The sequence below is a fragment of the Macadamia integrifolia genome, unplaced genomic scaffold (assembly GCF_013358625.1).
Source record: "Macadamia integrifolia cultivar HAES 741 unplaced genomic scaffold, SCU_Mint_v3 scaffold1489, whole genome shotgun sequence".
NCBI classification, from domain to species: domain Eukaryota; kingdom Viridiplantae; phylum Streptophyta; class Magnoliopsida; order Proteales; family Proteaceae; genus Macadamia; species Macadamia integrifolia.
In genome coordinates this window covers 75,748-98,491 of record NW_024868225.1, presented here as the reverse complement: position 1 = coordinate 98,491, position 22,744 = coordinate 75,748, and the positions used below count along the sequence as shown (strand labels likewise).

At 37.7% G+C, this 22,744-nt stretch overlaps 1 protein-coding gene across 1 annotated transcript in view; it reads left to right on the top strand.

Annotated features, from left to right (window-relative positions):
* Positions 1–15,742: 15,742 nt before the first annotated feature.
* The window catches only part of LOC122063878, a 49,257-nt gene continuing 42,255 nt past the window's right edge, over positions 15,743–22,744 (top strand). The window contains exons 1-2 of the mRNA XM_042627570.1: positions 15,743–16,028; positions 17,613–17,779. Of these exons, the coding sequence (XP_042483504.1) occupies positions 15,872–16,028; positions 17,613–17,779 (324 nt within the window). The 5' untranslated portion in view covers positions 15,743–15,871. The remainder of the gene's footprint in view (positions 16,029–17,612; positions 17,780–22,744) is intronic.

Below are 22,744 nucleotides of genomic sequence, written 5' to 3'. Positions count from 1 at the left end.
TCCCCTTTACCATACAATCTCCATCAAATTATGCAAAAATTTGATAAAATATCAAAACCTATTATTCCTTATCATTCTGGTCGAATCAAATCCCTTGAAACTACTACTGCATCTTTGCAGTATGGGATAAAACAAATTAAACAACAAATATTTCTCTTAAACAGACAACAAAACCAACAAGCTTCAACCTCAAACAACGAACCATTAATAAATCCTTTTGCAAACCAAGAATTTGTTGAACCAAACCCTACAACCCCTGGTTTTGTGGCTACCATAACTTGTCAAAATTGGTATGTGCGCATAACCTTAGTTGTTAATGCCTCATTCAAATTTTCTGCCATTGCCTTAGTTGATTCTGGTGCATATGCCAACTGTATCAACGAAGGTGCTATTCCTACTCAGTTCTATGAACGAACTACCCAACGCCTTAACACGGCTAATGGATCTGGGTTGAATGTCCAATACAAACTTTCAAACACCCATGTTTGTAACCAAGGCCTCTGCCTTTCCCAAACTTTCATCCTTATAAAAGACCTTGACCAAACCATAATCCTTGATCAACCCTTTTTAGAGAAAATTAAGCCTTTCAAAATAACCCAAGATGGGATTTCTATAAAATTCCAAGGACAAAAGATTGTCTTTCCATTTTTACAAGCCCAAAACCCTGATAACCAAAGTGTTAATAAAATTAAACAATTAAATTTTCTTAAAACAGAGCTTCTTCATGAAAGAATCTCTGACCATCTTAAAATCCTAAAACCATCCATCAAATCAAACAAATTAAATCAAAATTTGAAACTAATCTTTGTTCTGATGTTCCAGATGCTTTTTGGCATCGTAAGCAGCATATGGTCTCCCTACCTTATGCTACTGGGTTCTTAGATCTTCAAATCCCCACCAAAGCACGACCAGCCCAAATAAATCAAACTCTCCTTGAGACTTGCAAAGAAGAGATTAATGATCTCTTAGCCAAAAAACTCATCCGACCTAGTACCTCTCCTTGGAGTTGTACAGCCTTTTATATCAATAAGGCTGCTGAAATAGAAAGAGGTACTCCCCGGTTAGTAGTAAATTATAAACCCTTAAATGATGCCCTTCAATGGGTCAGATATCCAATCCCAAATCAAAAAGATCTTTTACAAAGAATTTATCAAGCAAAAATCTTTTCCAAATTTGACATGAAGTCTGGTTTCAAGTAGATCCAAATCCAAGATAAGGATCGTTATAAAACCGCCTTCACAACCCCCTTTGGCCTATATGAATGGAATGTTATGTCATTTGGCCTCAAAAATGCCCCCAGTGAATTTCAGAAAATCATGAATGACATATTCAATCCTTATGGACAATTCACCATTGTCTATATTGATGATGTCCTGGTTTTCTCAAATTCTATTGAACAACACTTCAAACACCTAAGAACGTTTTATCAAATTATTAAATCAAATGGTCTTGTTTTATCAAAAAGGAAAATGGAATTCTTTCTTACCAGAGTTAGGTTCCTTGGTCACTTAATCGAAAAAGGTACCCTTACCCCTATCGATCGTGCCAATACCTTTGGAGAAAAATTCCCTGACCAAATCCTTGATAAAACTCAATTGCAAAGATTCTTAGGAAGCCTAAATTATATTCGTGATTTTCTTCCTCAAATCAGTAAAATTGCCGAACCTTTATACCTTCGACTTAAAAAGAAACCAACTCCCTGGTCACAGACCCAAACTACGGCCGTTCAAACAATCAAAAAACTCGTCAAAGAGATCCCATGTTTATTTATCCCTAACCCTGAGGCTTTTAAGATAGTCGAAACCGACGCCTCAGATATAGGATATGGAGGAATTCTCAAACAAAGACTTCCTGATAATAACAAAGAACAATTAGTCCAATTTACTTCTGGTATCTGGAATTCTGCTCAAAAAAATTACAGTACTATCAAAAAAGAAATTTTATCGATTGTTCTCTGCATACAAAAATTTCAAAATACATTATTAAATAAACCATTTTTAGTTCGTGTTGATTGTAGTGCAGCTAAATATGTTTTACAAAATGATGTTTCAAACCTTGCATCAAAACAAATTTTTGCCCGATGCAAGCTTTATTATCAATCTTTGAATTTCAAATAGAATATATTAAAGGAGAATCCAATTTTGTCCCTGACTTTCTCACCCATGAATTCTTATAGGGCCAGACTCTTCAAATCAACCTCATCAGGATGCCTCCCCCTAAGGAGTCTACCTCCTCAAATTCTATTGTCAAAACCAAATCCAGCTATGGTGCCTCTGCAGCCTCTGCTGCACCATCTCACTAAATAGTTACCCGTAGCCAATCCCAGATGGCTACTACAAAAACACCCTATTCCCATGCTGTGGTAGCCATCTCAGCTGCGGGACCCATTCAAACCACAAATAAGGCTAGCTCTAGCCTCCAAACTACACAAGCCAAACCTCTCCAAACTGCCCAAAGTTCCAAACCTAAAAGCCAATATCATGAAAAACCATGCAAAGAAGATCTCTTCACTATTGAAGAGCCCCTATTCAAATATGCCGACTCACCCATCATGTTGGCCCAACAAATTTTCTATAAAGGATGGCATCACTTTTCCAATGCTTCTGCAAAAAATCAAGAATTCTACGAATATATCCTCGTAGAAACTGACTCTGTCAGATTCAAATTGAACTATGACAGAAATGATCCAACTTTGGTTGCACATACAACTATAACCATATGCAAAGTCCTTTCTCTTCAAGACTGGGGCAGTCATCCCCTTAATCAAAGAAATTTTTCAAATACCTTTTCCCCACAAAACTTCACATACCTTGATTACCAAGATGCTTGGTACAAATCTTTCTGTTTCCAAAACAAGATCAACCGTCACTCTTAATTTTTCTGTTTTGAGTACAGATTCAATAACCAAACTCCCCTCTGGTTTCCCAAATGGTGGGATCAATATGGTCCTATCGTAGAAATTCTACCACCACAAATTCAAGATTCTTTCCAAATATTTTGCCAAAATACAACCCCCCAACCTCACCAACCTGATCTTCTCCGGTTCTTTCTCCACCGCCATTTAGCATGGATATTGTTCTGGGAATATCAAATTTATGATTACCGGGTAAATTACTAGATTGCTCCAGTCCTCTGCCGGTCATTCAATGTCAAATGGTGGGAAACTGCGACGTCTCAAAATGTGAATGGACGTCTCTAATCAAAAGCCTTACAGGTCTTCAACCTGTTCCAACAATCCAAAATACCTTAAAGTCAAGCATCAAAAGTGAGAAGGAAGCCCTTCGTGCCCGACTAGCCGAACTCGGATCCGACTCAGACAATGAAGGCTCCAGTGACGGTGCCTATAGTCTCAAATCCATCAAAGGATCTATTCCTGCCCATGAACTCTGCTATGGGCAAGATCCATATGAGGATGACCCTGACTTTGATCCTGCCAGCTCCAAAGCATCCTCCTCTAGCAAATTTAAAGAAGTTACCTCCCGACGATCCCGTCGGGTTGCCATAGCAAAGTCTTCATCGACCAAACCATAAGTTTGGTCCATAACGTCTGCTAGGACGGTCATAAACTAGCCGACGGGTGTAGTCGTAATATCACACCTAGTCAAATAACCTCAGACAACCTTTTAAGGAAAGGAGGTACTGTTACTATCCCAGGTCAAAGGATAGTCCGCCCAATATCCAGTTCAAACCAATAGGATACAAACCTCTTGATCAAACCAATACGGAGAACAGTGTCTCTGACACATGGAATGCCGTGGTAAGATCATTGAAGATTCTAAATCCACTATCAACAACAACCCTATCAAAGATTCCAAATCATTTGTTGACAGCAACTCCAACTTTCGGTGCCTACAGTTCCCCAATTGTCGGTAGCAACTGTCCACTTCAAATACAAATTCAAGTGCACAGTCCCAAATAGTGTCAAATGAAATGTCAAATAGTACCTAATTTGGTACAGTACCAAATGAAACCCAAATGTAATCCAAAATCACTTGTAATTCAAATGAGCCTCCTTGTATTATAAAAGGAGCATCACCCCTTCTCACAAACCATTTGAAAATTTTTAGAACTTAGAACTCCTCAAACTTATAAACTTAGAACTTAGAGAGAGAAGCTTCGAAGCAAGCTGAGCCTCCACAAGTTCTTCCAAGATCTCTCCGAGCACATTGCCGGACTTCAACAACAGGCTCTAATCATCTCAACTCTGATCGTCCTTCAAAGGTTAGCCACCTATGCTCAAAGACTCCTACCCAAACAACCTTCTTCTTCTCAAATCCTCCAACCCAAGCCTACCCAAACCGATTTTCAAATATTGTAAACATTATTTTCAAATATATATTTCAAAGTATTTTCTTTGATTGCAGTATTAGCTTTCTTCCTGCATCTGCATCTGCATATAGCAGCTTCTTGTTCTATCCTCAGATCAAAGCCTACAGTCGTGCCTCTTGATTCTGAAAGATAGATCTAGTTAAGCAGCTTTTTAATTTTATGCAATTTCATATCCTTTACTTTAAGTTAATGGTTGTCTTCTTCTTTTGTTTATCTTTTCTGCATATTTAGAACTGAGTAAGGTATTGCACCCATCTCAATGTCTATCTCCTTGCTGGATCGGAGTGAGGTATTGCACCTATCTCGTTCTGATTGCTATACAGAACCAGGAGATCCTAATTTCCCTGGATTTTAGCATATCTCGATCCTGTAATCTGGTATCAAAGCCACGGTGATAGGATCGAGATATGCTAAAATCCAGGGAAATTGGGATCTCCTGGTTCTATATAGCAATCAGAACGAGATAGGTGCAATACCTTACTCCGATCCAGCAAGGAGACAGACACTGAGATGGGTGTAATACCTTACTCAGTTCTAAATATGCAGAAAAGATAAACAAAAGAAGAAGAAAACCATAAACTTAAAGTAAAGGATATGAAATTGCACAAAATTAAAAAGCTGCTTAACTAGATCTATCATTCAGAATCAAGAGGCACGACTGTAGGCTTTGATCTGAGGATAGAACAAGAAGCTGCTATATGCAAATGCAGATGCAGGAAGAAAGCTAATACTGCAATCAAAGAAAATACTTTGAAATATGTATTTGAAAATAATGTTTACAATATTTGGAGATCGGTTTGGGTAGGCTTGGGTTGGAGGATTTGAGAAGAAGAAGGTTGTTTGGGTAGGAGTCTTTGAGTTGTAGGTAGCTAACCTTTGAAGGACGATCAGACTTGAGATGATCGGAGCCTGTTGTTGAAGTCCAGCGATGTGCTCAGAGAGATCTTAGAAGAACTTGTGGAGGCTCAGCTTGCTTCGGAGCTTCTCTCTCTAAGTTCTATGTTTACAAGTTTGAGGAGTTCTAAGTTCTAAAAATTTTCAAGTGGTTTGTGAGAAGGGGTGATGCTCCTTTTATAATACAAGGAGGCTCATTTGAATTACAAGTGATTTTGGATTACATTTGGGTTTCATTTGGTACTGTACCAAATTAGGTACTATTTGACATTTCATTTGACACTATTTGGAACTGTGCACTTGAATTTGTATTTGAAGTGGACAGTTGCTGCCGACAATTGGGGAACTGTAGGCGCCGAAAGTTGGAGTTGCTGTCAACAAATGATTTGGAATTTTTGATAGGGTTGTTGTTGATAGTGGATTTGGAATCTTCAATGATCTTACCACGGCATTCTACGCGTCAGAGACACTGCTCTCCGTATTGGTTTGATCAAGAGGTTTGTATCCTATTGGTTTGAGCTGGATATTGGCCGGACTATCCTTTGACCTGGGATAGTAACAGTACCTCCTTTCTTTAAAAGGTTGTCCAAGGTTATTTGACTAGGTGTGATATTACGACTACACCTGTCGGCTAGTTTATGACCGTCCTAGCAGATGTTTTGGACCAAACTTATGGTTTGGTCGATGAAGAATTTGCTATGGCAACCCAACGGGATCGTCGGGAGGTAACTTCTTTAAATTTGCTGGAGGAGGATGCTTTGGAGCTGGCAGGATCAAAGTCAGGGTCATCCTCATATGGATCTTGCCCATAGCAGAGTTCATGGGCAGGAATAGATCCTTTGATGGATTTGAGACTATAGGCACCGTCACTGGAGCCTTCATTGTCTTCATTGTCTGAGTCGGATCCGAGTTCGGCTAGTCGGGCACGAAGGGCTTCCTTCTCACTTTTGATGCTTGACTTTGAGGTATTTTGGATTGTTGGAATAGGTTGAAGACCTGTGAGGCTTTTGATTAGAGACGTCCGTTCACATTTCGAGACGTCGCAGTTGTCCCACCATTTGACATTGAATGACCGGCAGAGGACTGGAGCAATCAAGTCATTTACCTGGTAATCATAAATTTGATATTCCCAGAACAATATCCATGCTAAACGGCAGTGGAGAAAGAACCGGAGAAGATCAGGTTGGTGAGGTTGGGGGGTTGTATTTTGGCAAAATATTTGGAAAGAATCTTGAATTTGTGGTGGTAGAATTTCTACCATAGGACCATATTGATCCCACCATTTGGGAAGCCAGAGGGGAGTTTGGTTATTGAATCTGTACTCAAAATAGAAAAACCAAGAGTGACGGTTGATCCTGTTTTGGAAACAGAAAGCTTTGTACCAAGCATCACGGTAATCAAGGTATGTGAAGTTTTGTGGGGAAAAGGTATTTGAAAATTTTCTTTGATTAAGGGGATGACTGCCCCAGTCTTGAAGAGAAAGAACTTTGCATATGGTTACAGTTGTATGTGTAACCAAAGTTGGATCATTTCTGTCATAGTTCAATTTGAATCTGACAGAGTCAGTTTCTATGAGGATATATTTGTAGAATTCTTGATTTTTTGCAGAAGCATTGGAAAAGTGATGCCATCCTTGATAGAAAATTTGTTGGGCCAACATGATGGGTGAGTCGGCATATTTGAATAGGGGCTCTTCAATAGTGAAGAGATCTTCTTTGCATGGTTTTTCATGATATTGGCTTTTGGGTTTGGAACTTTGGACAGTTTGGAGAGGTTTGGCTTGTGTAGTTTGGAGGCTAGAGCTAGCCTTATTTGTGGTTTGAATGGGTCCCGCAGCTGAGATGGCTACCACAGCATGGGAATAGGGTGTTTTTGTAGTAGCCATCTGGGATTGGCTACGGGTAACTATTTGGTGAGATGGTGCAGTAGAGGCTGCAGAGGCACCATAGCTGGATTTGGTTTTGACAATAGAATTTGAGGAGGTAGACTCCTTAAGGGGAGCCATCCTGATGAGGTTGATTTGAAGAGTCTGGCCCTGTAAGAATTCACGGGTGAGAAAGTCAGGGACAGAATTGGATTCTCCTTTAATATATTCTATTTGAAATTCAAAGATTGATAATAAACCTTGCCATCGGGCAAAAATTTGTTTTGATGCAAGGTTTGAAACATCATTTTGTAAAACATATTTAGCTGCGCTACAATCAACACGAACTAAAAATGGTTTATTTAATAATGTAGTTTAAAATTTTGTATGCAGAGAACAATCGATAAAATTTCTTTTTTGATAGTACTGTAATTTTTTTTAGCAGAATTCCAGATACCAAAAGTAAATGGGACTAATTGTTCTTTGTTATTATCAGGAAGTCTTTGTTTGAGAATTCCTCCATATCCTATATCTGAGGCGTCGGTTTCGACTATCTTAAAAGCCTCAGGGTTAGGGATAAATAAACAGGGGATCTCTTTGATGAGTTTTTTGATTGTTTGAACGGTCGTAGTTTGGGTCTGCGACCAGGGAGTTGGTTTCTTTTTAAGTCGAAGGTATAAAGGTTCGGCAATTTTACTGATTTGAGGAAGAAAATCACGAACATAATTTAGGCTTCCTAAGAATCTTTGCAATTGAGTTTTATTAAGGACTTGGTCAGGGAATTTTTCTCCAAAGGTAATGGCACGATCGATAGGGGTAAGGGTACCTTTTTCGATTAAGTGACCAAGGAACCTAACTCTGGTAAGAAAGAATTCCATTTTCCTTTTTGATAAAACAAGACCATTTGATTTAATAATTTGATAAAACGTTCTTAGGTGTTTGAAGTGTTGTTCAACAGAATTTGAGAAAACCAGGACATCATCAATATAGACAATGGTGAATTGTCCATAAGGATTGAATATGTCATTCACGATTTTTTGAAATTCACTGGGGACATTTTTGAGGCCGAATGGCATAACGTTCCATTCATATAGGCCAAAGGGGGTTGTGAAGGCGGTTGTATAATGATCCTTATCTTGGATTTGGATCTACCAGAAACCAGACTTCATGTCAAATTTGGAAAAGATTTTGCTTGATAAATTCTTTGTAAAAGATCTTTTTGATTTGGGATTGGATATCTGACCCATTGAAGGGCATCATTTAAGGGTTTATAATTAACTACTAACCGGGGAGTACCTCTTTCTATTTCAGCAGCCTTATTGATATAAAAGGCTGTACAACTCCAAGGAGAGGTACTAGGTCGGATGAGTTTTTTGGCTAAGAGATCATTAATCTCTTCTTTGCAAGTCTCAAGGAGAGTTTGATTCATTTGGGCTGGTCGTGCTTTGGTGGGGATTTGAAGATCTGAGAACCCAGTAGCATAAGGTAGGGAGACCATATGCTGCTTACGATGCCAAAAAGCATCTGGAACATCAGAACAAAGATTGGTTTCAAATTTTGATTTTATTTGTTTGATTTGATGGATGGTTTTAGGATTTTAAGATGGTCAAAGATTCTTTCATGAAGAAGCTCTGTTTTAAGAAAATTTAATTGTTTAATTTTATTAACACTTTGGTTATCAGGATTTTGGGCTTATAAAAATGGAAAGACAATCTTTTGTCCTTGGAATTTTGTAGAAATCCCATCTTGGGTTATTTTGAAAGGCTTAATTTTTTCTAAAAAGGGTTGACCAAGGATTATGGTTTGGTCAAGGTCTTTTATAAGGATGAAAGTTTGGGAAAGGCAGAGGCCTTGGTTACAGACATGGGTGTTTGAAAGTTTGTATTGGACATTCAACCCAGATCCATTAGCCGTGTTAAGGCGTTGGGTAGTTCGTTCATAGAATTGGGTAGGAATAGCACCTTCGTTGATACAGTTGGCATTTGCACCAGAATCAACTAAGGCAATGGCAGAAAATTTGAATGAGGCATTAACAACTAAGGTTATGCGCACATACCAATTTTGACAAGTTATGGTAGCCACAAAACCAGGGGTTGTAGGGTTTGGTTCAACAAATTCTTGGTTTGCAAAAGGATTTATTAATGGTTCGTTGTTTGAGGTTGAAGCTTGTTGATTTTGTTGTCTGTTTAAGAGGAATATTTGTTGTTTAATTTGTTTTATCTCATACTGCAAAGATGCAGTAGTAGTTTCAAGGGATTTGATTCGACCAGAATGATCAGGAATAATAGGTTTTGATATTTTATCAAATTTTTGCATAATTTGATGGAGATTGTATGGTTGAGGGGAATTTTGAGTAGAAACATTGTTTCTGAGAAGCTCAAGGCAAGCCTTCTTTTGTTCTGGGTCTGCTAAGCTATCTATATAATCAAAAATATTTGAATTTAGTGACGCACGGAGCATTCGGACGGATTTGGGAACACAATCTTCACAGCTAAGGCCAATAATACAAGAATCACAAGTGCAGGCTTGGAAATTCTCATTATTGGATGAACTAGAAGTATGTTTAGAGGCTTGAATTTGATTAAGTTTGTAATTTTCATCTTCAGAGGAGGATGAAGAGGTTTTTTGAAATAAGGCAAGGATTTGAGTTTTATCTTGCTTAGAAATTTGTAAAGAATTGATTTTGTTTGAGACTCTACAAAATTTGGCGATATGGCCAGGTTTGCCACATCGAAAACATCCTTGAGAAGATTTGTCAGGTTTTGGATCTTTAAAATTTTTAGGTGGCTTGAAAGGCTTTCTGTATTTGTTATATTTTGGTTTTGAAGGAGTTTTTTGGTAAAACTCAGGGGTTGTAAATGGTCTATGAGACACATATTTTTTGGATTTATGAAAATTTTTATAATATTTGCGAGAAGACTTGTGTTTATGTTTTGATGGAGGTCTGAGAGGTGGAAACCGGAATTGTTCGCAGAATCCTCCTAACTCTTTTTTGTAATACTTGTTTTCTTTATGGATTTATTTCTTTAATCTAATATCAGTACAAAGGGCAAGGCCTTCTTCATGAATTAGACTAATGATTTGGCCATAGGACATTTGATCATAGGGAATGATCCCATCATTTTCTTTCCTAACGCGTTGTTTAATTTTTTCAGAAAACAGTGTTGGTAATCTTGTAAGGAATTTTTTTTTCCAGTAGGGAAGGTTTGCATCAGGTCTGGTTAAGACTTTGGTTAAAAAGGTATCTTTGTACCATTTGAAATCATGTAATTTTTTACATCTAAGATTTGACAATTGTTCAGATATTCTGTCTTTGAGACGAGAAGGGTTTCCTAAAAAGTAATTTGCAATGCTGAAAATAAGGGTATTAACAACATCCTCAATAGGAATACCTTCACCATCAAGAAGGGGAACTCCCTCAGGTGTGATTTGGACAGCCATTAAAATTTCTATTTTTTGGACATCAGTCAGGACATAATCCCACCAACCTTTGAGCTGGCCTGTGAAGCCAGAAACAAGCAAGGTAGCAACTGCACTATCAGGGGTATTTTTGATACGATGTGCGTTACTAACCATGTTCATTTCTTGGAGTTTGTTTATGAGATTATGCTCAGACAAACCATCTATGTTCCATTCATAGATGATACCACTTTGGTAAGAAGCCTGAGGAGCAATTCCTCTAGCTTCAATTTGAAGGTTAGGGAAAACTGGATGTTGATTTGAACTTTGACCAATTTGATTAATTTTTGGGAGGTCTTCTTCTTCAGAACTTGAGGAAGTATCTGAAGAACATCCTATGATGGTGCAAACACCTCTATTGTTTGATTCAGCCGAAGGTTCATTTGAGGGCTGATTTTGGACAAGTGTTTGTGGATCACTTAAGTGTGCTTCAGCAGCATTAAGAATTGTTAGACGTTGGTTAATTTGATCTAATACAAAAGATTTGTTAAGAGCGAGTTGTTGTTTTTGAGGAATATTATATGGTTTGAATAAAGAAATGGAAGTTAGAACCAGAGCCGGTGTCATAGATGACGAGGCTATCGCTTTTGGTTGGACAAGGTTCTCAACTCTAGATAGTTGATTACCTATGGTTTGAAGACTTAAATTTACAAAGTTTAATTGTTCAATTTGTCTTCTGTTTGGGTCTTCTTAGTCAGCAATTTTGAACGGAGAAGCAGTTATTTCATTATCTTTGTAGTTGTGTTTGATGTTTTCCATCGGAGGATGGATAGCATTCGTAGTTGGACCATCATAAAGGGTCCAGGCTTTGTGAGAAGTAGTTTGAGTACATACTTGATTATGCCAGGGATAAAAAACATTATTATCTTGGGCATAAATATCAAAATATGTAAAGAAGAAAACATTTGTTTTAAGGTTTGTCATAAAATTATACCAATTTGTTCTGATTTGGGCTTGTTGTTCTAAATTAAAAGTTTTTAAGAACCATTCTGGTTTTTCTTTGTTCTTTGGAGATTCAAAATCTGTTCGAAGTAAGGGTTTGTCAATTTGATAATCTGTGGTTGTTTGAATCATCCTTACTCCTGGGTTTCTAGTATCACGCGAAGGTGGAGCAGCAACCTCAGAGTGAGTGGGAGACTGACGGTCAGGTACCTCAGATGAGGTAGATTCCGGGAAGGTAGTCTCGTAAGTTCCCTGGACAATATTTTGGTTGGTTTGAACTCCAACAAGGTTGGGGATAGGTGAAGTGGTCCTTGTTTGAGAAACCCATTGGTTTAAGTCAGAAGAAGTCGATGCCTCAGAGCATGACCTTCTTGAGCTTTGGTAAATAGGAGGGGGAGCTTGTTGGTTAAACCTAATGGAAACTAATCCGTCTGAATCCTGGGAAATAAAACGGATACTTGTGTTTGAAACTTGAGGGGGAATTGCAGTTGTCTGTAGCTACCATTCCCCAAGGAAAGACATATCTTCCCAACGGCAAAGTTTTGGATAGACAATTTGACCCTGAATACAATCAGTTTCAAGGTAAAGGGTTTGGCCTTTTGAAGATGTTCGTTTGGCACGGGGTTGGACCGATTTCATGGTTTTGTATTTTATGCGATGGATGATGGAAATTGGAATGATTCCATGCATCAATTTGTAACCATGGGTTTTGAGGTTAAGTTTGAGTGAATGTAAAATATTTGGGTCCTCCAGAGCTATGGACATATTTGGGTAGACATTAAAATGGACAAGTCCATAACAAAGGCTAGTTTCAATTGCTCCCAGGAGGGAATCATTGAACTCAAGGAATCTTTGGTCACGAAGGGCTAACAACATGGAAGTGTTGAGTCATTCTCGGTGAAGAGGTTTGATGGTCAATTGGACTAACCCAATATGGACATAATTATATTTGCGGTCTTTGTATGATTCTTGTAAAGTAATTGGATCAAAAAGTTGGATTTCTTGTGTTTGAGGGGTAAAATTAATAGTTTGTTCTACGGTCTTGACTATTTCGAGTCCGAACCAGTCTCGATCATAGAGATCATTTCTAGAAATTTTGGGCATATCCCAACTTTGGAGTCTTCGGTTAATTATTGTTGTTTGTTCATCATAATCAAGCACGTTAGAACTTGTGCTTGCCTCACCTGCCGATCTCATCGACATGGAGCGGGGTAAACGATTCATAATTTGAGAATTCTTAGTCTTGGGGTAACCACCTAGATCTAAGTTTTAGGATGGTATTTCCAACATAACTTGGGCACAAACGTGGTCTTACACTCTTCTACCACTCCTCCCAAGAGTCCAAAGGCATATACTGCGTTGAAAAACTTAAGAAGTAAAATGATTACTAAAAAGAAAAGAAATCTGCAAAGAAATAAACCGAATCTACCACCACCATGGCTTTGAGATTACAGTTTAAGACATTATCAAATTATCAACAGTTTAGAAAAAAATTTTAATATATACCCTATTGTATTCAAAAATTAAAATTTACATATAAATAAATAGGCAGACTAAATGTGTACTACACATATATAATAGGACTCAAGTCCAACACATTTAGTAATTGATACAAACTAAGCCAATCTTTAAACGACCAAACCTTTCAACCATATGGCCATGAAAAGATGGAACTCAAGATTTCGTTTTATGGGGACGAGCCCATGGTACAGAACCTGTTCAAGTGAGAAGGCGCTCAACATGTCAAACTCATATTTAATAACACTTTTTCTCTCACATCTTTCCGATGTGGGACTAATCCTTTCAACAAATTCCTGATGACACGAAATAAAAAAAAAAGAGGAAAATTTATCCAAAAGAAGGAACAATAAAATATTACTAGTTTGGAAGCTCTTGTCTCCATCCTTTATTCATATATGATTTTTGTGGTTCTTATGCATTTGACAATCCTATGGAATTTATGAAATTGCCATTATGATAAGATCAGGACCCACAATTATAGTGGCTGACATCATGGGCGCAAATCTCATCTAATAGACTTTTTTCATGAGTTCTCATTGAAATGTTTCAAATATTAAAAGAATTCTTTCAAAATAGTTACATTTTCTTTCTCCTTTGGTATTGGGGGACTCTTTACCAAAAAAAGAAAAAAGAAAAGGGAATTGACTGAAATATAGATTGGGTAATTTTGTAAAGGGAAACCTATTTTGGATTTTCAAGGATCTATTCATCTAATTAGTTTTAATCTAACCAAGGATCGTATGTGGGAAAAAAATAAAGTTGAAAAAAAAAAGAAAAAAAAGAAAAAAAATATATATATATATATATATATATATTTTGGAATGTTTTGACAATTGATAAAGTTGTTCAAAAAAGGTCTATATGCCCCTTGGTATGTCATATATAAGTGTGGTATGTCATATATAAGTGTCAAATGATTTGTAACATTAATTTTTTGCCCTTTAGTTTAAGGAAAGAACGATGTTTGGTTGCGTGATGCAAGGACATCAACTAGGGAGATTTTTCAATTTGTTAGGGGGGCAACATGATCATTTCAAGGTGGACCATGTCTAGGTGCAGGTTGCATGCAACCAGGCAGCATTCTTTTTTCCTTTATTTAATACATTTTTTTTCTTTCAATGAGGGAAGAACTTGTCATTTCACATGTGTATGACAAATGGGAGAAAACAACAACTTTTGAAAATGATATAATGGTAAAAGACCCTTTTAACATGAACAACAACGAATAAGGAAATATCTTTTTGATTTTAGTTTGACTTTGATTCATTGAGTGCCTGTACTTTTGGCGCCTCAAGTTCCAAAATCCCAGTCCAAGATCTAGCCTTTGCAAGCCGAGCCTTATATAAGTGCTATATAGTACTGGCCAAAACAGAAAAGAGATAATTTTATTCTAGTGATGAAACCAGGAATTAAGAAGTGAAGAGATACAGTCTTAAATGGAGGAGAACAATTGGAAATATTGCATAATGCCCAAAAATTGCCACACCGTAGTACAAAACCTAGAGGTAAATAGAATGTGATCAAAAAATTCAAAAGGAGAGGAGCAGAAAAGACACTTTGCATAAAGAAGGAAATACCCACGAGCTAAGAAGGCTAGCGTGTGGTACATGATCCCACATGACTTTTCACAGGAAAAAAATTTCACCTTAGGAGCATTAGAGATATGCCACAGTTTTTTGCCATAAAGGTTTAGAAGGAGACTCTGGACCATGAAGAGAAAGTCTATAGGCAAAGGTGAACGTAAAGTTCCTAGAAGAAGTTGATGACCAAATGATAGAATCCTAGGCAGTAGAAAAAGGGATGGGAATAGATAGGATGTGATGAACCATATTAGTTGGGAACCAATGATGAAGGAGTGCCACATTCCAAGAGTTGGATTGGAAATCAATGAAGGAACATCAATTGGCAATTGAAAAGGAGTAGAGGAAGGGGGATGATTAAGAACCCAAGGCTCAGTGATCAGTCCAAGGGTTAATAGTACGACCATGTCCCACCTTATAAAAGATACCTTTGCGAAGAATTTCCCTAGCCCGAAATATTGATTTAAATCCCAAAGAAGCTGTTGAAGGACAAGGTGCTTTAAGAAATGAAGAATTAGAAAAATACTTACCCTTCATCAATTTGACCCATAGAGAAAGAGGTTATAAAAGCTTCCACACTTTCCTCATAAGTAGAGCATTATCCTATGTCAGGTTAGCAAATGCCAATCTACTCCCTGGTGTTTTTTTAAAACACAGGAACGGTCACGGGATCAGTCAAGGCCAAACAGTTTTGATACCATTTCACAACGGTCTGGATAGGACCATATCAGTCAGATCTACCCTTATTTAGAAAAATTAATCAATTTTTATTATGATTTTACCTTTAAAATACACATGTGATCTGACCAATACTCACAGTTCCGTTCAATTTTTTTTACTAGTATCCTTGTAGTTATTTTCAGAGTAGAATTGTTATCAAAAACAACTTAGGATTGCGAATTGTAAGCAAAAACATAAACATATATTAGCATTATGTGGCAAATACTCTACTCAGACCCTATCTGTTGCATGTAGGACAGTTTTGTTGTGTTCCACTCTATGATTGAATGAACCCTGTAATCTGTTTACCTCGCTTATGAATGAAATGATATTTACAACCTCCACCACCCCCCAAAAAAAAAAAAAAAAAAAAAAAAAAAAAAAAATTTACGACTGGAGTTGGAAGTTGGAACTCGGTGGAGATATTTTTCAAGTGGGTCTGCCCTTACCCCCTTAATGGGATAATGTTTGCTTATGTCCCATCAGTTCCTTACCTTCAAAAAACCTTCACTCTCGCTTATTCTGGTTTATCTCGACATCCTGTAGTGAACCTGAGAGAAATATGGAGACACTTTCCAGAGCTGGATTGTTAAGCAGCCCCAACTTTGCAGAGCTAACATGCCCTGCTCCACTTCCTATCAGAACGTCTCCATTTCATCGTGGTTGTGCCCTGTCGAGGAAAAATCCAAGATTTTCCGTCTTCAGAAACGCTCTTCCTGGTATTTTGTGATTTTTTCTTATCTGGGTACCTCTTCCGTTTCTCTCTTCTTGATTAGTTATGGAAATTTGTGTATTTGGATTTTTTTTCGTGTGTTTTTCCGTAATTAACTTCTGTACTATTCTAGGATTATGATTTTGTATGCTGCATTGGTTGGATGAAGAATCGGTTGTATCCTGAAATTTGTCAAATCATGAACATTTACTGCATTGTGGAGGGTGAAAGAGATACAATAGGCACAACTCGTTCAGCAAAAATAAGCATTCGATCCTGTTCTTCAGGAATGTAGAAATGTTATTGTTCAGTTCTAAGTTCAGTTTAGCTTAAAACTTCTGCTCTAGATGTAGGCATTTTTGCCATAATAAGAGATATGCGTTGCTCCGTCCAGATTCAAACGTTGGGTACTTGTGTTGTGGATGAAACCACTCTTCATTCTTAAGTTGTTTGGTACTTCTGATTCTGTCCTACCCCATGGGCAATATTGCCAAGAGTCTTGGAAATTGACTGGTATATATGCTTTGGATCCCTAAACGTGTCTCCATCCCGTTGCTATTCCCACAACTGGATTCACTCTAGTTGACAAGTTCGGTTTAAAAGTCACATTTTTCAGTTTCTTTTCTCTCTCTCTCTCTCTCTCTCTCTCTCTTTTGGGGGGGGGGGTTGGGGGTGGGGGATCGTACGTCTTAGGATCTTGAAGAACAACTATTTGCCATTGAATATCAACAAATGCAAATGCATGCTTACATGTTGCAGCCAGCTGGAGCAGTTTTTCTCTCTGCCAGTCTGTAGTTGACTCAAATTACATGCAATAGTAATAATCTTAAAATTACTGGAAATAGTCTTACAAACACTTCATCAATACACAGACACACACACACAAGATACCCTCTGATTGGGCTAAAATTTGTCCTGCTGCCCATATGAATTATTCCCAAGAAGCCAGATGCAACACTTATCTTCATAAGCAAAAGGAACATCTTAGTTGAATTTTGTATTTGTTATTCTCTTTCTGAATGTTTTATTCTATGGTTACAAAGAAGAAAATGCATTCAAGTCAGTGGTTATGTCACATGAATACTCGTAAAAAATGGCATATTTAATATTTTAGGTCAGTTTATTCATATACTTGTATACCCAACAAACCCAGATTCTCTGCCCCAAGAGTTAGAAGCCCGAATGATACCGACCTATAGACAGTTAGTGGCATACAATATCCACACTGAAACACATTCAAGTTATAGTACCAACAAAAGTATATTTAACTTTTGAAAGTAGCCAATAAAACATCCTGAGAAAATTGGGTGATCAAAACATCCTTAAGTCGTCAATTTCTTCCTGAAAATCTATTGTGGTTATTGGGAGGTCAGGTGCGGAACCATGTATCTTTTACTTAGTCTATGATCCAACAAGATGCAAATCTGTTACATATAAAGGTTATTTTTCTTGTTCTGTATATGTTTGTATCCGATCCGTTGACCCCCAAAGGCAGCCATAAATTCAATATTTGTCTTCACTCCTCAAGATTGCATGTCTGGAATTCATATCATCACCATATTTCCTTATTTCATTTTTCTGTTCTTTCTAGGGAATGAACTTGCAAGAGAAGATGCTTTACAAATGTTTCTGAGAGAGAGACAGTTGAATGGAGATTTTATATCGAAAGCTACAGATATTCTCTGGATAAGGGGTAATTTGGAATCTTTCGATTCAGAGATCAGCATTTATGGTGAGATTCCTCAACAACTGGAGGAGGTATGATCTGCATGAATAGCTTTTGGTCAATTTTTCCAAGGCCTTGTTTCTATTAAGAGATTGACTATAGTTTGTTCTAGTCGATGAAATGGCAGTCACCAGTGTCACCTTGTTCTTTCTCTTACAAAATGATTGAAATCCTTGTTAGCATTTTGGCTTATTGTTTTGAAGTGCATTGTTTTTCCCCCTGTTGGATTGGTGAGAAAACATAATGGTGAAGAAGCAATTCTGTACAGTGGGTATGATGGAGAAAGAAAAAAAAGGAGTAGAAACTTCCAATGAGCCCGAACGTTCGGAGAACCACAATATATCTAACAGCTGTTCCCAATCATTTCAAACCAAGTCATATGAATTTTAGATCTGCACCCACCCAAATCATGATCCACCTTAATGAAAGAGAGTAGCTTCCATTCCCACAAGAATAAATCTCAATAGAAAGCAATTGTTTGCAACCATCAACTATCACCTTAATGGCATAGGAAGCTGCTGATGAGTGTTATACTGTAGAAAACTCGTAATGATTTTTTTTTTTGTAAAGGAAACTGTCACATGCTCAACTTATATCAGAACACAGGACCTATAGGCAAAACTTTTCCTTACAAGGAGGGGCTATCTCATTTTTTTTTTTTTGGTCCCATACTCCTTACACTAGCTTAGGTGTGTCTGGACTTTCTAGGACATGATTTTCCTTTTGGTACACAGCTGGTATGTTTCTTTATCTCCACCCAGCTGTCCCTCAGAATGCTGGGGAAAACTTGTCTTCCTCACGGAAGAAAAATCCATCTATTTTTACCAAGACATCATAGTTTACCACTCGCCAAGATCTTCTGCTTCTAGTTCTGCTAATTATCAACTTACCGCTCATCTCTGGATGAACTTTTGGAATCTTGAGTGTGCAGTTCCTCTTAACAAGAACCAATTTTGAATCCTGTGAGCTATTGTGGATGGTAGACTCTATAGCCTCCATCCCAATTTTAAAAGAGTCTTGAACTGTGCCATAGCTAATTGCTTGACATCCCATTCAGAATTAGATGGCTCATCGCAATGTAGACAAGGATACGGAGTCTAACCAAGTCTCAACTGCAGGAACTTTTAATCAAAGAACAACCAGATGCCAACCAACACAAACCAATAAAATCAGACCAACAGAAATATAAGGCAAACCAGCAGCTATCGACTTGAACATCCAGTATTACTTAGAACAGATCAGTATCGATCAAACGGGGATGAACCAGCAGTAGTACTAAGATGCTAACAGTCCCAAGTCAATAGTAGACACTACAGAAACAGAGTAGGACTGCTCAGGCAATCGATTCTGGTTCTACTCCAGTAAAACCAGTACAGGACAGGAAATCAGGTATTTCTAATATCTCGAATCGGCTGGTCAGAATTGGACCAGGTTTGGATAGAAGGTAGTACTAGGTGGGAGGGGAGGTTGGATCCAATTTTCAGCCACAAAGGATGGCTGAAAGTGTGTCAGGCAGCAAGGGATCAAATAGGAAAAATAAGAGGATTTTCTGGACAGAATTGAGAGAAAAATGATTTAAATACCTGTAACAGTAGACCAGTTCTATAATACCTTGAATATTGTAGAAGAGAAGAGAAATAAGTTGAAGGAACCTGTTGGGCTTCACACCGCAGAGAGTCAATTGGATCAAACACCAATTCCATCAGCCTTGATCATACACAAGACAACTCTTCATGGAGAAGACAATAGCAACAGTCATTAATTTTTTTATCAAAATCATCTAAGCTTTAGGAGCCTCTTTTACTTTATTATCTTTTCTCCTAATGTTTTCAGGCACTCCAAGGTATCAAATTCCATCTCAGTTCATCCCAGGTAAAGCACACCATTGATCTGCGGTCCTTTCTATTTTCCAGTTCTGAAACTCTCTTTCTTATTCCCAAATCCATCTCTGATTCAAGGGCTTTCAACTACCTGATTATCTCCATCTTTTGGTCGAGTGTTAGGCCCCATCTGATGGTGCTTAGATCTCAGTTTGGGCCCTATCAGACCACTGGTTGGCCTGCTACGCAAATTACCCACAGTTGTGCCCTATTTGATATTTTAACCTAATCTGTTCTGTTTTCTGAGATCGATATAGATGTCTGGTTGTTTCTGATTTCTATGGATGTTTTTTCACAATTTATGATCTGTTATGACATATTCCTGTATCTGATTTAGTCCTTTAATCCGGGTTATATTCTGATCTCATAAATTCCAATTTCTGGATTCGAAACTCTGATTTACAGATCTGTTTTCTTCATTAGTTCTGATTTGTTGGTTTTGCTATTCTGCTGTGGTTATTCTTGATTGTTCTTCTGTTAAAAAAGTTCCTGCAGTTGAGATTTGTTTAGAATCCCTATCAGCCTTTTTTTGGTGATTAATCCGCATCACATCCGCTTCACTGAAAGGACTCTCTCATTATGGATTTTTAAGGTCTTTCTGCATTCACTTTCTCCTCAATGATTACTAAACCAGCACACTTTGCACTCTGATTCACAATTATTTGATGAATATCTTTCTCGTATCCTTTAATTCAGGCCTTCTCTTTATTACCTAGGGTTATCAAAACTTAATATTACTCTTCTTGACATCCTGTTTTTCCCCTCGATTTTTTTCCTGCCCTTGGTGCTTATAGCTATAGTTTAGAGCACTTCGTCACTTACCAAAGATTGAGAAGAACTTGTCTAGGAAGGCCTAGGGTTTAGAGCTTTAAGACTGACTACAATCAAGAGGTGGTTGGACAGCCCTGGTAATGTTGGTCTATTTAATAAAAGAGAGACTCAAGTTGAAAAGTTAATAAAAATGCAAAGAAGGGAGGATTGATAACATAAAATTGGGTTTAGAAAAAAGGAAGGCGTGGAGCTTAGGATACTTGTGGCCTAGGTGAAGTTACTGTTCAAGAAATGAAAGAAAGTAAGCTTTTGATCAAAGGATCCCTGCTTCTATGTTTTGGTGATGAAGCAACTTTGGATGATGATACTATTGGGATTACTAACATATGTTTGAATTGTGAAAGGTCTTAATCAATCCTATACATATATCGAGATCAAAGAGAGTACATGTAGAAGTGTATACAAGCATCTTGGAGCAAAAGAGAATGGTTATCTCACGTTTGAATTGAAGACACTCAAAATTCAAGATTCAAGATGAAAAACTTAGTCCTTGAAGCATCGGGAAAAAGAAGACTCCTTTAATATACATTTTTTTGTTTTATTGTTTATCTTTATAACCTATGATGTAAAATTTAAAGCCTTCTAAAAGCCACCGAGGACCTAATTGGAAAACCCTGGAGGATTGCTAAGAAATCTGGGTTAAATCTATCCCGACAGAAAATTTTCTGTCTGCGGTCGTCCGTTTCCCCACGCAAATGTCAGTTGAAAAATGAGATGCCCGCTTGCTCCTGGAGACGTCTGGTTAAACTGGAATATTTTTCTTAGTCCTTTGTTAGAGGTCGTCCGGTGAAGGACGGAGATGTCTATTGAATAGGGCAGACGTCCAAATTACCCATGCAGAAGCCCGATCAATGTTGAGGTATGCATTAGGTCTCTAAGTCAGGAGACATCTTCATAAGTATGGAGAAATCCAGTAAAACAAGCAGACGTGTAATCAGTTAGCTCGACTCACAGACATGTTAGAGTTCCTCAGCCAATCAGACTTTTAAAGACATCCACAGAACTGTATGGACACCTATGTGGAATTTCAACAGTAATAAATTTGGCCATTGGGAGTCCAACAGCTAGATTTTTTACTGTTGGAGTCCAGTGAAACTCTGCTAACCTTCAGTGGTCGCCCGTTTGGTGTTTTTGCTCACATCCGAGATATTCTCTCACAAACACCTTGAGCCTATTTAAAGGGATCTCTTAGACATTTCAAATAACTTTTACACAGCACTGTTTATGTGTTTTGATTGAGTATTCCTTTAACTTTGGGGATTGTTTTGTGAGAGATCTTAAGCTTTATTTTGCCATCCCACCTTCTTAGAGGTTGTATTCTTTTCTTCATTCACTTTCTCGAAAGTGTTGTAAGTTCCTTGTGTGGAGGTTGTTCACACAAGAGGAGCCACAAGGTGACATTTTCGGGTTTTGGTGTGAGCCTTGGAAGATACCTCGGGTATGTGGTGAGCCGTGGAAAAACTAAAGTGTAAGGGTTTGATTGATACCTAGGAAAGCAAATGAGATAGTGAAAATCCAAGTGCTTGAGGACCCTTGGTAGTGGATGTAAGAAGTTGCCCTAACCACTCTAATTCTCTTTTGTTCTCCCTTGGTTTTTCTTTTCTTTCCTCCCTACAACTCTTGAGTGTGGGTGAGTGTTCAATAACTTCTCAGCTCCTGCATTTACCATTGTCAAAAGTTTTTGAACCTTTTGCTTTTTGTCTCCAAATTTTATAGTCCCAATCACCCCCTTATTGGGAGACCTCTAACATAGGCTATGAGAAGAAATTTGATTCTGTTGTGGACTGATAAAAGCACCTATGACCTGTAATTTTACAGAAAAAAAAATAATAGTTGAGGAAAAAGAATAAGATGAGGACAAAGAAGAAAAATAGGTGATGCAGACAAGAGGAGGAATTCAGTACCTTGTCGAACTGTGGGCAATCCTAGCCCTTGGGCTAGTGGGTCCCACACTTGGGCCATCCATTATTTTATTTTATTTTTAGATTGTTATTGCTAGTTTGGGCCCGTCTGTTAGGTAACAGTCCTGGTTAAAGGACTTCATATTGTGTGAGAATAGGATTTAGTGTTTGATTTTTTTATTTTTAATTTATTTAATAATGGTTAATGATTAAGAATGCTAGTTTGAGTCTGATTTATTTTAAACTTCTTCATTTTCCCCTTATCTGTTCATGGTTGATTGAGAAAATAATCTGACATTTGATGAGGGTTGTGTCCATGGGGTGCCAATTGTGTGATTGACTAAGATAGTAAGATACCATTGGCTTTTTTTTTTTTGGGGGGGGG